General features: G+C 38.5%; 1 protein-coding gene across 1 annotated transcript in view; it reads left to right on the plus strand.

Annotated features, from left to right (window-relative positions):
* The window catches only part of LMAN1 (lectin, mannose binding 1), a 27,719-nt gene that overhangs the window by 7,295 nt on the left and 8,582 nt on the right, over positions 1-11,842 (plus strand). Inside the window, exons 5-10 of the mRNA XM_021686392.1 lie at positions 240-339; positions 3,171-3,294; positions 5,333-5,391; positions 5,863-5,995; positions 7,417-7,610; positions 7,733-7,803. Of these exons, the coding sequence (XP_021542067.1) occupies positions 240-339; positions 3,171-3,294; positions 5,333-5,391; positions 5,863-5,995; positions 7,417-7,610; positions 7,733-7,803 (681 nt within the window). The remainder of the gene's footprint in view (positions 1-239; positions 340-3,170; positions 3,295-5,332; positions 5,392-5,862; positions 5,996-7,416; positions 7,611-7,732; positions 7,804-11,842) is intronic.

Here is an 11,842-nt window from a genome sequence, read left to right on the forward strand (position 1 = left end):
AAAAAAAAAAAAAAAAAAACTAATGATGTCTTGTATGGTGACTAACATAATAAAATTTTAAAAAAAACAAACACAAGAAACTTTGTGTCTTCTGAATAAGTAACTTCAAATATCCCAAGACTGTCATAACTTGATATTATTTTATCTTTCTGGACGCTGATCATTTTAAATAGTGAGTTTTCAGATATTGAGAAGCTTTCTTACGTTTTTTGTTTGTTTTCCCTTTCTTCGTACTACAGTGATGGTATTAATCAAGCTTTAGCAAGTTGCCAGAGAGACTTTCGTAATAAACCCTATCCTGTCCGCGCAAAGATTACATATTACCAGAAAACACTGATGGTAAGTAACATGCACTTAGAGATACTCAGATGAAAAATATTCTGGTAGGACTTCTCATTCTGAATCTTTGATAGAAATTAAAGGCATGTAAGTTTGGATATTGGTTTATGTACTGAGTGTTACTAAGAGAGAACGGAAGTGGCTTCAGAGCTTGGCCTAAGTGGTCATGTGTTGTAAAACCTTTCCCGTAGGTTTGCATTCAGTCAGTACATGTTTGAGCATCCTACTTGCTAGATGCCACACATTACACACGTATCCGAGCCATCCAGATACGAATCTGAGTAAGAGGTCATTTTCTCCAAAGAGCTTGTAGTCTAGTAGAGGGGAGACACTTGTGTAACATTACTGTGCTAGGTGGAAGACGTTTCACAGCACACATACCATTAAGGAATCAAGGGGTTAGAATCTTGTAACTGCAAGTGGGCGTGGGGAAGGTCAGGAACAGTTTCTCAGAGCTGAGCCGCACCAGGAAGGGGAAGTGGAGATTTCCGGGATGGGATGCATATTCAAGGTAGAGAAAACAGGCACAGGGACTGGTGAAAGATTTGGGAAAGGCACATGATTTGGAATGGCTGGAGGATAGAGGAGACTGGGGAGTGGGGTTGAAAGGTTGGTGGTGGCAAGTCACACAGGCCTCGGGTAGTATATCCTATAAGGAACTGTTGAAAGTTTTAAGCAGGAAAGTGAAATGATCCTATTTGTAGTTTGGGTAGATGACTTAGGCAGCCATGTTCTTATAATGGTATTTGTGAAAGGAGACTCTACACGTAATGGGCCATGCCTGGTGCTCTGTACTTTAAGTGCAGTTTCTCACTTATTTTTTCCAATAGCCCTATGGGGCAGGCATCCCCATCTTACACACAGGGAAATGGGATATGGGACATTTTAAGTAACTTAGTATCATACCACATAAGTAACACAACTGTGATTTGAACCGAGAGCCATCTTCCCTGCAAGACTCCACTTGCGGTCTGAGCCAGGGGAGAGAAGGGAGGAGAGGTGATTAGGAGGGAGAGACTGTGCTTGGGGATGACGGTAGGTGCAGTGGGGGAGTCAAAGATAGTTCCTGGATTTCTGGCCAGTTGTACAACTAAGCCAAGAAGCAGCACCTTTTTGAGTTTGAGTGAGGAGTGGGAAGGTTGAGAGTTGGTAATGAGTTTAGTTATATAGACAAATTGAGTTCAGGGTAGTACTTAAAGTGGGTATATCCTGGGATGCCTGGGTGGCTCAGTCGGTTAAGTGTCTGCCTTCGGCTCAGGTCATGATCCCGGGGTCCTGGGATGCAGCCCCTCATTGGGCTCACTGCTCACCAGGGAGTCTGCTTCTCCCTCTCCCTCTGCCTGCCGCTCCCCCTGCTTGTGTGTTCTCTCACTCTCTCTCTGTCAAATAAATAAAATCTTTAAAAAAATAAAGGAATTAGTACTAGGCAGTAAAGACTCCTAATGGATTTTCAGTTTGTTCAGGTTCAAGGAAAAAGTATTGGAATAGTTGAAAATTTTTAGTGTTAGAATTAGGGTGTGATTAACTTAATACCTTTTGTGTTTTATCTCTCAAAGACAAATGTCTTACTGATTGTTGATTCTGATTTAAAACACTGTAGAGAACCATTCATAAATGATGTAAACTGAAATCGGAGCATTACTGATCGGAGGAAACAGAATATTAATGTTAGCTAACTAAATGGCAGGTCATTTAAAAAAATTGGTAGTAGGGGCGTCTAGGTGGCTCAGTCGGTTAAGCGTCCGACTCTTGATCTCAGCTCAGGTCTTGATCTCAGGGTCGTGAGTTCAAGCCCCGCATCAGGCTCCACTCTGGACATGGAGCCTACTTATAAAAAAAAAATTTTTTTTGAAGAATGGTAGTAGTTCACGTGTTTCCATCCTGTGTTACATAGAGATTTACCCTTCATATTGACAGATGTCTTACTCTCTTGCCAAAAATGTGGACAGTGTACTCTATCATTTGACCTGTGTGACTAAATCCTAACAGTCACTGACAAGTGATAGTTGCATCTGTAAGTAATCATAGAAGTGCCCTGCTCTGGTGCCACATCTCTCATCTGGCTTCCCCTCTGGCTCAGCCACCGTTACGTTGGGTTGTGGGAAGCGAAAGGCTGGGCCACTGCCGAACTGGGGTCAGGAGAAGAATACCTGTGTGTCTGCTGGGTTCCTCTGCTGCCTTGGGGTTCCAGGATTTTTTTTTTTTTAAGACATTTTGGGTTATTACTTCAAAAATACATTCTGCAGAGAAGAAACTTAGATGTCCTTTTAGTTTTTTCATTTTCTGCCTTTGTATCAATATGACTTCTGTCACTTCTGTTGTCTCTCTGCTAACTTACCACTGTCCAGTCACACCCCCTCCCCAACTGAATGAAGAGAAGCTTACTCCTTGCACAGCAGTCTGTTTAATATCTTTAATTCTCAACTAGCTGTGGTAAAAATTGTAAATTCATCCTATTCGTTTGAGCTCTGACACTGGGGTTTCAGAACGAGTCTGGTCCCTCTTCTGTATGAACCATTCAAAGGAAGTCATCGTGGTTCCCTGAGTCTTCTGTTTTAGGAAGAGTTTCGTGGAACATTATCAAATGTTTCTCTTTAAGCCTTTGACACATTGTAGGATAAAAACTTTAAAGTGAAATATCTTATTTAATGATGCTAAATAAGTGAGGTTATTTAATGGACGGGATTACCCTTTATAATAGTGAGAGAAAACTGATAGCTTTTTGACGGTTAGTAGACCAAGTATAAAGATCAATTAGTCATAAATTGACTATTTCAAATGCATTTTGTAATGTCTTGTAAAAGCTGTAGCTGCAGTATGTCTTTTTTTAGGTAATGATCAATAATGGCTTCACACCAGATAAAAATGACTATGAATTTTGCGCCAGAGTGGACAATATGGTTATCCCTCCTCAAGGGCATTTTGGAATATCTGCTGCAACTGGAGGTCTTGCAGGTAAATCTTGCTATCTTTTAATATTAAAAGTTCATGTATTGAGTTTCATTGGGAATAGTCTATTTGGAGATATGTAAACTTATTTACTTTTAACCTTTTTTTTTTAAAGATTTTAATTATTTATTCATAAGAGATAGAGAGAAAGAGAGGCAGAGGGAGAAGCAGACTCCCCGCTGAGCAGGGAGCCCGATGCGGGGCTCGATCCCAGGACCCTGGGACCATGACCTGAGCCGAAGGCAGAAGCTTAACCATCTGAGCCACCCAGGCGCCCTACTTTTAACCTTTTAAGATGAGCTGTAACCTTTACATAGTCTGCAGAGCTGGTCTTTTGGTATCTTGAATCTGCTCATTTTCTTCTGATATTCTGTAGGTATACAGTTGGCTGGGGCTGCATACAACTGATGGTTGACATTAAGGTCAAGGCTATAATACGTTAATTGCCAAGTGGTTTAGGATCCTGAAAGTTGTCACGGCACATTTAAATGAATTTGGTAGCCTGAGGAAATATTATTGGGGACTAAAGTTTTAACAAGATATATTTACCATTTTTGCCCCACATTTGGTGATAAATGAACTTCTCGTTCGACGTTAGTACTATCTTGTGTTTAAAAATATATATATCGGGGCGCCTGGGTGGCTCAGTCGTTAAGCGTCTGCCTTCGGCTCAGGTCATGGTCCCAGGCTCCTGGGATCGAGCCCATCATAGGGCTCCCTGCTCGGCGGGAAGCCTGCTGCTCCCTCTCCCACTCCCCCTGCTTGTGTTCCCTCTCTTGCTGTGTCTCTCTCTGTCAGATAAATAAAATCTTTAAAAATAAATAAAAATAAAAATAAAAAATAAAAAATATATATATCATCTTGTGTTTACATGGTACGTTTTGTATAATTTTTTATTATTTTCAATTATATAATTGTTCCTTACAACATCACAGGGAGGGAGAGAGAGGATAGATCGTTTTACTTATTTTTAGTTAAGCTTGCCAAATCTTGGATTAAAGTACATTATAAATATTACATGGCCAGTAATGGCCAAACCAAGGCAGGACTTGGTTTGGATTTCTGACTCCTGGGTCCAGTGCTCTATCACACTGTACATCTTCTCCTGAAAAGTTACATAGCTTACACACTTGGACCAAGTGTTACAATTTTCTCTCTCATCTGGCTGCGTATCTCAGTCTCCGTAATAGTGGGAAGAAAGCATAGAGGTTGCCAGTTGGAATTAATTGCTCTTGCTCTGCAGACGTGACTAGCCAGGATTGGTATTTTAGGTCAGCATTATGAGGTTTGATCTGCTAAGTCCGTTTTCAGCTTAAGCAGCCTGAAATTAATTTGATTTTTAAAATATGATTTTAAATAAAGTAAAATTGTTCGTATCTGCTGTGTGAGGGAAACAGATATGAATGATGTATAGATAGGGTGGTCATATTATCTAAATTGGAATGTTTTGAGAATAAAAGAAGATGCTATCAGTAAAGCCAGGACAATGTGGATAAGTCAGGACTGTCCCAGTAAGCCAGCACAAGGCAATGTCAAGTTTATAACAAGAAAGTAAGGCAAGTATTGTAAGTACCGTAAGAAGGGTTGAGAGACAGGAACGGAAATACATGAAGGACAGGATTTTGTCTCATTTGGCTGGGACACAGCCTGTGAAGGAGATTTGTGGGAAAATATGGCAAGATCTTGGTGTCAGATTTAGGAGTTTGGGCTTGTTTTGACCCCTCGTTTGTTTATTCCCTTATCCCTTATTTATTATTATCCTTTTTCCCCTTATTTATTAAACATCTGTTATATGTTAAACACTGTTAAATATTCTGGTTTAGGATAAAAGAAAGTGAATTTTAGTTTATCTCTGATGTACATCTTTCTGGTGAATTTTTATCTCTAAGCTCACAGAGCACCATTGCCTTTACCAGATGAGAGCTGATTTTTATTTTTCATATTGATTATTTTTAAAGCAATAGATCTCTCTAAAGTAACTTCACAATCATAAAAATCTGTTATGGAACTTTTTCAGATTTTTTTTTTTTTTTTTAATTTGTAGATGACCATGATGTCCTTTCTTTTCTGACTTTCCAATTGACTGAGCCTGGGAAAGAGCTGGTAAGTATACACTTTTTTTTTTTTTTTTCAAAAAGTTTATTTTCAGTTTATTGGTATCTCCCTGTAGCTGAAAACTTGGGAAGCCCAACTTAGATTTGGGTCTTGTTTCTGCCTGTTATTGCTGTTTGATCTTGTAAAAGTGACTTAACCTCTGTACCACTCCATTTCTTCACTGGTAAAACTGAGACATTGGGACTGGCCAGCTCGTGGTGTCATGAGCATTAAATAGGACAGTGAATTCAATAAATGGTAGTTGCTAGTGTTAGTGTTTTGTTGTAATTATTAGTAGCAAGAGTAAAATGGTTTTGATTTAAATAAATAACATTTTTATGTTAATCTTTCAACTAGTGGTTGAGTAGTTCAAATGAAGGGGAAGAAAGTATATTGAGGTTTATTATTTTTTAATTTTTAATTTTTTAATTTTTATCTTTTTAATTTTTTTTAATGATCTATTCCTAAATTCCAAAAAAGCCTACCCCAGATAAAGAAATTTCAGAAAAAGAAAAAGAAAAGTATCAGGAAGAATTTGAGCACTTTCAACAAGAATTGGATAAAAAAAAGGAGGAATTCCAGAAGGGCCACCCTGACCTTCAGGGGCATCCTGGTGAGTTGGAGGAAGCTGTGCTCAGAGCTGCACAGGGGTTGTAGCACGTGCATTCATCCCATCCTTGAGCTCTTGTCTGGCATATCCAAGTCGTTTCCAGAAGCAATCTATAAGCAAATCTTCTGCCATCACAAGGCTTGGAGGTTGATGTTTCTACCAGTAAGGGTGTGGCTTAGGAAAGCATGCAGTGGGTGGTACTGGGTGATGTGGATGAACAGTGATCCCCTGAAGTGCAGGCTCTGTGAGGACAGGGATTCTGTTTTCCTGTTGACTGTCCTGCCCCCCGACACCTAAAAAACACCAAGAACCCAATGCTGACCTAGTAGTTGAGACTCAGTAAATATTTGTGGAATGAAATCATCTATAAAGTCTATGTCTTTCTTTTGAGTGGCACACATTACCTTATTAATATAGAGATAATACTGGAAAAATGTCAAAATTCTTGTGAAAGTAATATGAAATGATTCTCTAGCTCTCCTCCCCTTACTGCTCAACAGAACTCTAGACTTGAAAATTTGCAAATTGTAAAATAATTAGTCTAAGCCAGTGTTGAATTTAAGTGTGCTGTGTGCCAAAAATAAAACACGGGAAGTCCAAGCAGAGTGGCTTTATATTATCTGCTAACTTTTATCTGGATTGTTCCCACCCGCACAGGTGGTCAAAGCTGTATTTAATATGGCCCATAGCTAGCTTTTGTACTCCCTGTAATTCTCTAAATGATCAATAATATAAATCAGACTTAATGAAGATAAAAATGAAAAATAAATTTAATTCTCTTCTTGGATTTGCTTTAAATATCACATATGATTTGTGAGTATATCCTGAAGCTTATTGTAGTAAGTGTTTGAATGAAATAATTTCCAGCACAATCAGCTTTAAAAGGGAAATCGGCTGTTCGCAACTCCATTGTTAAATTTATTACCTAAGTGAAAGGCACAAATTTTAAAAGTGTAATTTGATGAATTCTGACAAATTTGTATACCCACTTAATCATCACTCAGGTCAATACATGGAATATTTTTATCACCCCAAGATGCTCCCTCATGCCTCTTTCAAGTCAGCCTCCCTCCACAGCGGCAACCACTATTCCGGATTTCTAGTAACATAGATTAGTTTTTGCCTTTTCATATAAATAGAGTCGTATAGTATATTTGAAAGAAAATTATTTTTAGGTGAAAAAAATTTGGAACTAATTTATAATAGGTATTCAGCCACCAGACATGGCAAAAAACAAATAGTAATGTTGTCATGATTGAATTGATTATCTGCATGTACCCTATTGAGGAGGTTATACCACTGGAGTAGATCATATTGGTGATGTTCTAATTTTAGTATATGTTGATACCTCAGTCACTTATGGTATTTCAAAAACTACATGTGTTGGTGATTTTGATCATTTTAATATGCAATTTCCATTTCAGCGGATGAAATATTTGAGAGTGTAGGAGACCGCGAGCTGAGACAAATCTTTGAAGGACAGAATCGTATCCATCTTGAAATCAAGCAGCTGAACCGACAGTTAGATATGATTCTTGATGAACAGAGGAGATACGTCTCTTCCTTGACAGAGGAGATCGCTAAAAGAGGATCAGGAGTCCCAGCGCAGCAGGGACAGGTAAGCTTTGCAAATAAGCGTGTGTGCCTTAGGCAGCCTCTGATGGAGGAGGACGCGTGGAGGAAAGAGAGGCTACTCCGCCATATGTTCGTACAGAACTGGGTTCTTCTGTTTTCCTCCAGATCACCCAACAAGAGCTGGATACTGTTGTGAACACTCAGCACGAGATCCTGAGACAAGTAAATGAAATGAAGTAAGTCTACAGAAGTCATGTGCAAGTGTTAGGTGATACACTTATCCAAAATTCATGGCTTCTCTCTCCCTCTGTGCAAGCACATTATTATTGTAAGAATTCCCCATGAGGGTAAGAATCACATTCTAGATTCATATTATAAATCAGGGAGTGGAAAGTACAGGAACCTTTGATACTCAGAAACTGCCAGTAGGCCTAAATGTTTGAATTGTTCTAAGCCAGAGGAGAAAAAAATGCTTTAGCATCTTTAAAAAAAATACATTTGTCACAGCTACTAGACAGCCAGAAGTATTCATGTATTTCTAAAATAAAAAGAATATGTGTAATATATAACAATTCTGTGAAAAATCCTAGAAGGGTAAGCATGCATAGCATTGTAGAACTGTAATACAAGCATGCCTGATGCAGGAACTTCTTTTTGATGGAATGAAACCATTTTCAAGGAAATATGCTATGTATGACCACCTCTCTTCCATTCCATTAAGAGAGACTGGACAGGGTTGGAACAGAGAGGAGCTACCGTGTCCTTGGAACTTTGAATGATAAGTTTCTAAAAAGTGTTCACTTAGGCAGATAATTAGCAGCTTTCAATGCCTAGAGTAGAGAAACAGCCAAAGTGTTACATTTTATAAGCTAACTTTTTAGAGCATTGCACCAACCAGTACAACCCTTGACAAACAAGAATGTCAAGGTAAGTTCTTTAGCACTGGAAAATTAAACAGTATTAGGTTAATAAACACAAGGTGATAATATCCACACCTAGAGATGAAAGGCAGCCCCACTTGTAACTGCAAATTGGTACTTCTTTTCACTTTTACTGTCTCGCATTTTTTAAAATCTTTAAGTTGTGAACTCATGATTAAAATACGATCCTAAGTGAATAGTTAAATTCTTTCAGAAATAGGGGCACCTGGGTGGCTCAGTCAGTGAAGCATCTGCCTTCGGCTCAGGTCATGATCCCAGGGTGCTGGGATCGAGCCCTGCGTCAGGCTCTCTGCTCTGCAGGGAGCCTGCTTCTCCCTCTGCATCTCCCTCTGCTGCTCCCCCTACTTTTGCTCTCTTGCTCTCTTTGTCAAATAAATAAATAAAATCTTTAAAAAAAATAAAATTCTTGGGCGCCTGGGTGGCTCAGTTGGTTAAGCGACTGCCTTCGGCTCAGGTCATGATCCTGGAGTCCCGGGATCGAGTCCCGCATCGGGCTCCCTGCTCAGCAGGGAGTCTGCTTCTCCCTCTGACCCTCCTCCCACTCATGCTCTCTGTCTCTCATTCTCTGTCTCAAATAAAAAAAAAAAAAAAGCTTAAAAAAAATTTAAAAATTTAAAATAAAAAATTCTTTCAGAAATAGACTGGATCATGTGACATTATTTTTAAAAATCTTTATTTTGATCTGATTTTAGACTTCAGACATTGCAAAAATAGTACAATTTCCATATATTCCTTTCCATCTTCCCCTAATGTTCACAACTTACATAACCATAGCACAGTTGTCAGAGCCAAGAAATGAACAGCGGTACAGTACTATTAACTAATGATCTTACCCAGATTTCACCCGTTTTCCATGCATGCCCTTCTTTCTGTTCCATGATTCTATCCAGCAACACACATTGCATTTAGTTCTCTCTCTTTAGATTTCTGCAGTATGAAATAGTTCGTCTTCTCTTGTCTTTCATGACCATGACAGTTTCTGCATTGAGCAGTTAATTTGGTCCACTGTCTCTCGATTCGGGTCTGTCTGGTGTTTACCCATGATTGCATTTTTGACAAGAATACAACACTGTATCATGTTCATGATGTCAGTATGTCTTATTTCTGTTCACGTTGGCTGGGATCACTTGGTTATGGTGGCTTTTTCCTGCTTTCTGTACTTTAAAGTTACTGTCTTTCCCTTGATGCTTAATTATATTTTGGAAAAGGTACTTTGAGACCATGTAAAGATATAAATATCCTGTTTCAATTTAAACTTTTGCTTGCTAACTGTAGCATCCATTGACATTTTGCCTGAAACAAGAATGAGGTATTTCCCAAAAGCTGGGGTTTTTTTTTTTCTCTTTTCATCATTCCTTCCCATGTATTTATTGGAATTCTGTAAGGACCGGCTCTGTTCTGCCCCATTTATTTATTTAATCAATTATTTATGTCATACAGGCTCATGGATATGTATTCTATGGGTTACAATCCCATACTATCATTATTTACTGCTCAAATTGCTCCGCTCTGGTAATTAAGAACTCCTCCAGGTTGGCGTCTGTGTTCTTTCAACAAGCTCCCGTCTTTTTTTTAAACCATTTCTTTACTTTTTGGTGCTACACCGTGTTTCAGGCTCATTTTGTATTTTCTCTGCCCCGGCTCTAGAATCAACCACTTCTCCAGTGAGCCCTGGTTCCTTTTATTGAAGAAAGGTATTTAGAAACCCAAGATCTGGGCAGTAGGTGTGCTCACTCCCTCTGTGGTTCTACTGCTCCTAGGCCCTCTCAGTGGACAGAGCTAGGGAATATATGAATGTTTACTAACCCACATATACACACGTATCTTTATTTTTGTACCCATCACTCTCATTTGTATTAAAAAAACCCTGAGATTATCCAGACATTTTGGATTCTGGTTGGACTAGACTAGGCTGCACATTATAGGGTTGATTTTCCCCTCCTTCTTTCCTTCTTTGAAAATTCTTTCTCCAGGAGGGAGAAGCCTGGTTTTTATTATCTGTAATGTACTTACTCATTTTAGTGTGTACATAATGTACCCATAAAGTGGTTTCAAATTGTTAACTCAGATCCCCGTGAGAAACGTATTTACTGATGGATTTATATAAAGATCCTTTTGCGTCTAACCTTATAATTTGTGATATAGACACTATTTTCCAGACAGCTATTTAGTTCAGTTCTCTCCCCACTCTCTTCAGTACTGTTATGATATGCATTCATAACAGAGTTAGGTTCTTTGTTAGCATTTGTATTCTTCCTACATCCTGGTTGATTTTAATTGTGTATATTTGGGATATATGAAGGTTCCATGAATACGATGGTTCTGAGAGGTTCTGAGTCGAAATTTATGTGTTCACTGAAGTGTCACTCCCTCTTCAACACTACCACCTCATTCCCATTTCCCCCCTTTCTAGCCTTTTCCCACCCACCCCCCGTTGCTAACCTATCCCATTCATTTCTGGTTTCTTATACTTTTTCCGCATATGTATTTTCTTAGATCCCCTTCTTTCTTACATGAATGGTAGTATATTCTAGATAATCTTGGGCTTTGCTTATTACACGTAATAGTGGCACTAGAAGTTCTTCTTAAGATTCAATTAGTGGTTAGTAAATCCTAGCCATCTGGCTGTATTATCCATGAAAGCACTTATTTAGAGTAGTTAGCAATCCTCATAAACTCCCATTTACTAATTGAGAACGAATGTCATGCATACCAGAAGTTAAGGTAAAAACTGAACTCAGATTTCTAAATTTATCCTCTAGAGCTTTTTTCCTTCTGGATTAGGCTTCAGAAAAAAACTATAAAGAGAAAGGAAATATTTGCGTTTTGTGGAATAGGTGGTTTGTGTCTGTGGATTTTCATCTCCTTAGAGAATCATAGAATTTTTTTTTAGCAAAAGCATGTAGTACAATTCCCTTCAGTTTACAGATAAAGAAAAAAAGGCCCCTGACTGATAAAAGGTCCCAATATAAAAACAGTCAGAAGTAGTTTCATTATCTCCTCACTTTCAGGTGCTATTTCTAGCATACCAGAATGCCTGGCCAATTTTTATTTTCATTAAACATTTTCAAACATACAAAGAAATTGAGCATAAAAGCCATCCCTCATACTCCATCACCCAGTTGCAACAGTTATTAATAACTGGATGTTGTCGGCCTGCACTGTTCATTATGAAGTACCCCCTTCAACCCCTCCAAATTTTCGTGGTGGTCACGGCCATAACCTGAATCCATTATTTCCTGAGAGGGTGAAGAGTGGCACTCTCACTCTAAAGTTCCCTCTCCATTTATTTATTTATTTATTTATTTATTTATTTATTTATTTATTTATTTAT

The sequence above is a fragment of the Neomonachus schauinslandi genome, chromosome 14, assembly GCF_002201575.2.
Source record: "Neomonachus schauinslandi chromosome 14, ASM220157v2, whole genome shotgun sequence".
Taxonomy (NCBI): Eukaryota; Metazoa; Chordata; class Mammalia; order Carnivora; family Phocidae; genus Neomonachus; species Neomonachus schauinslandi.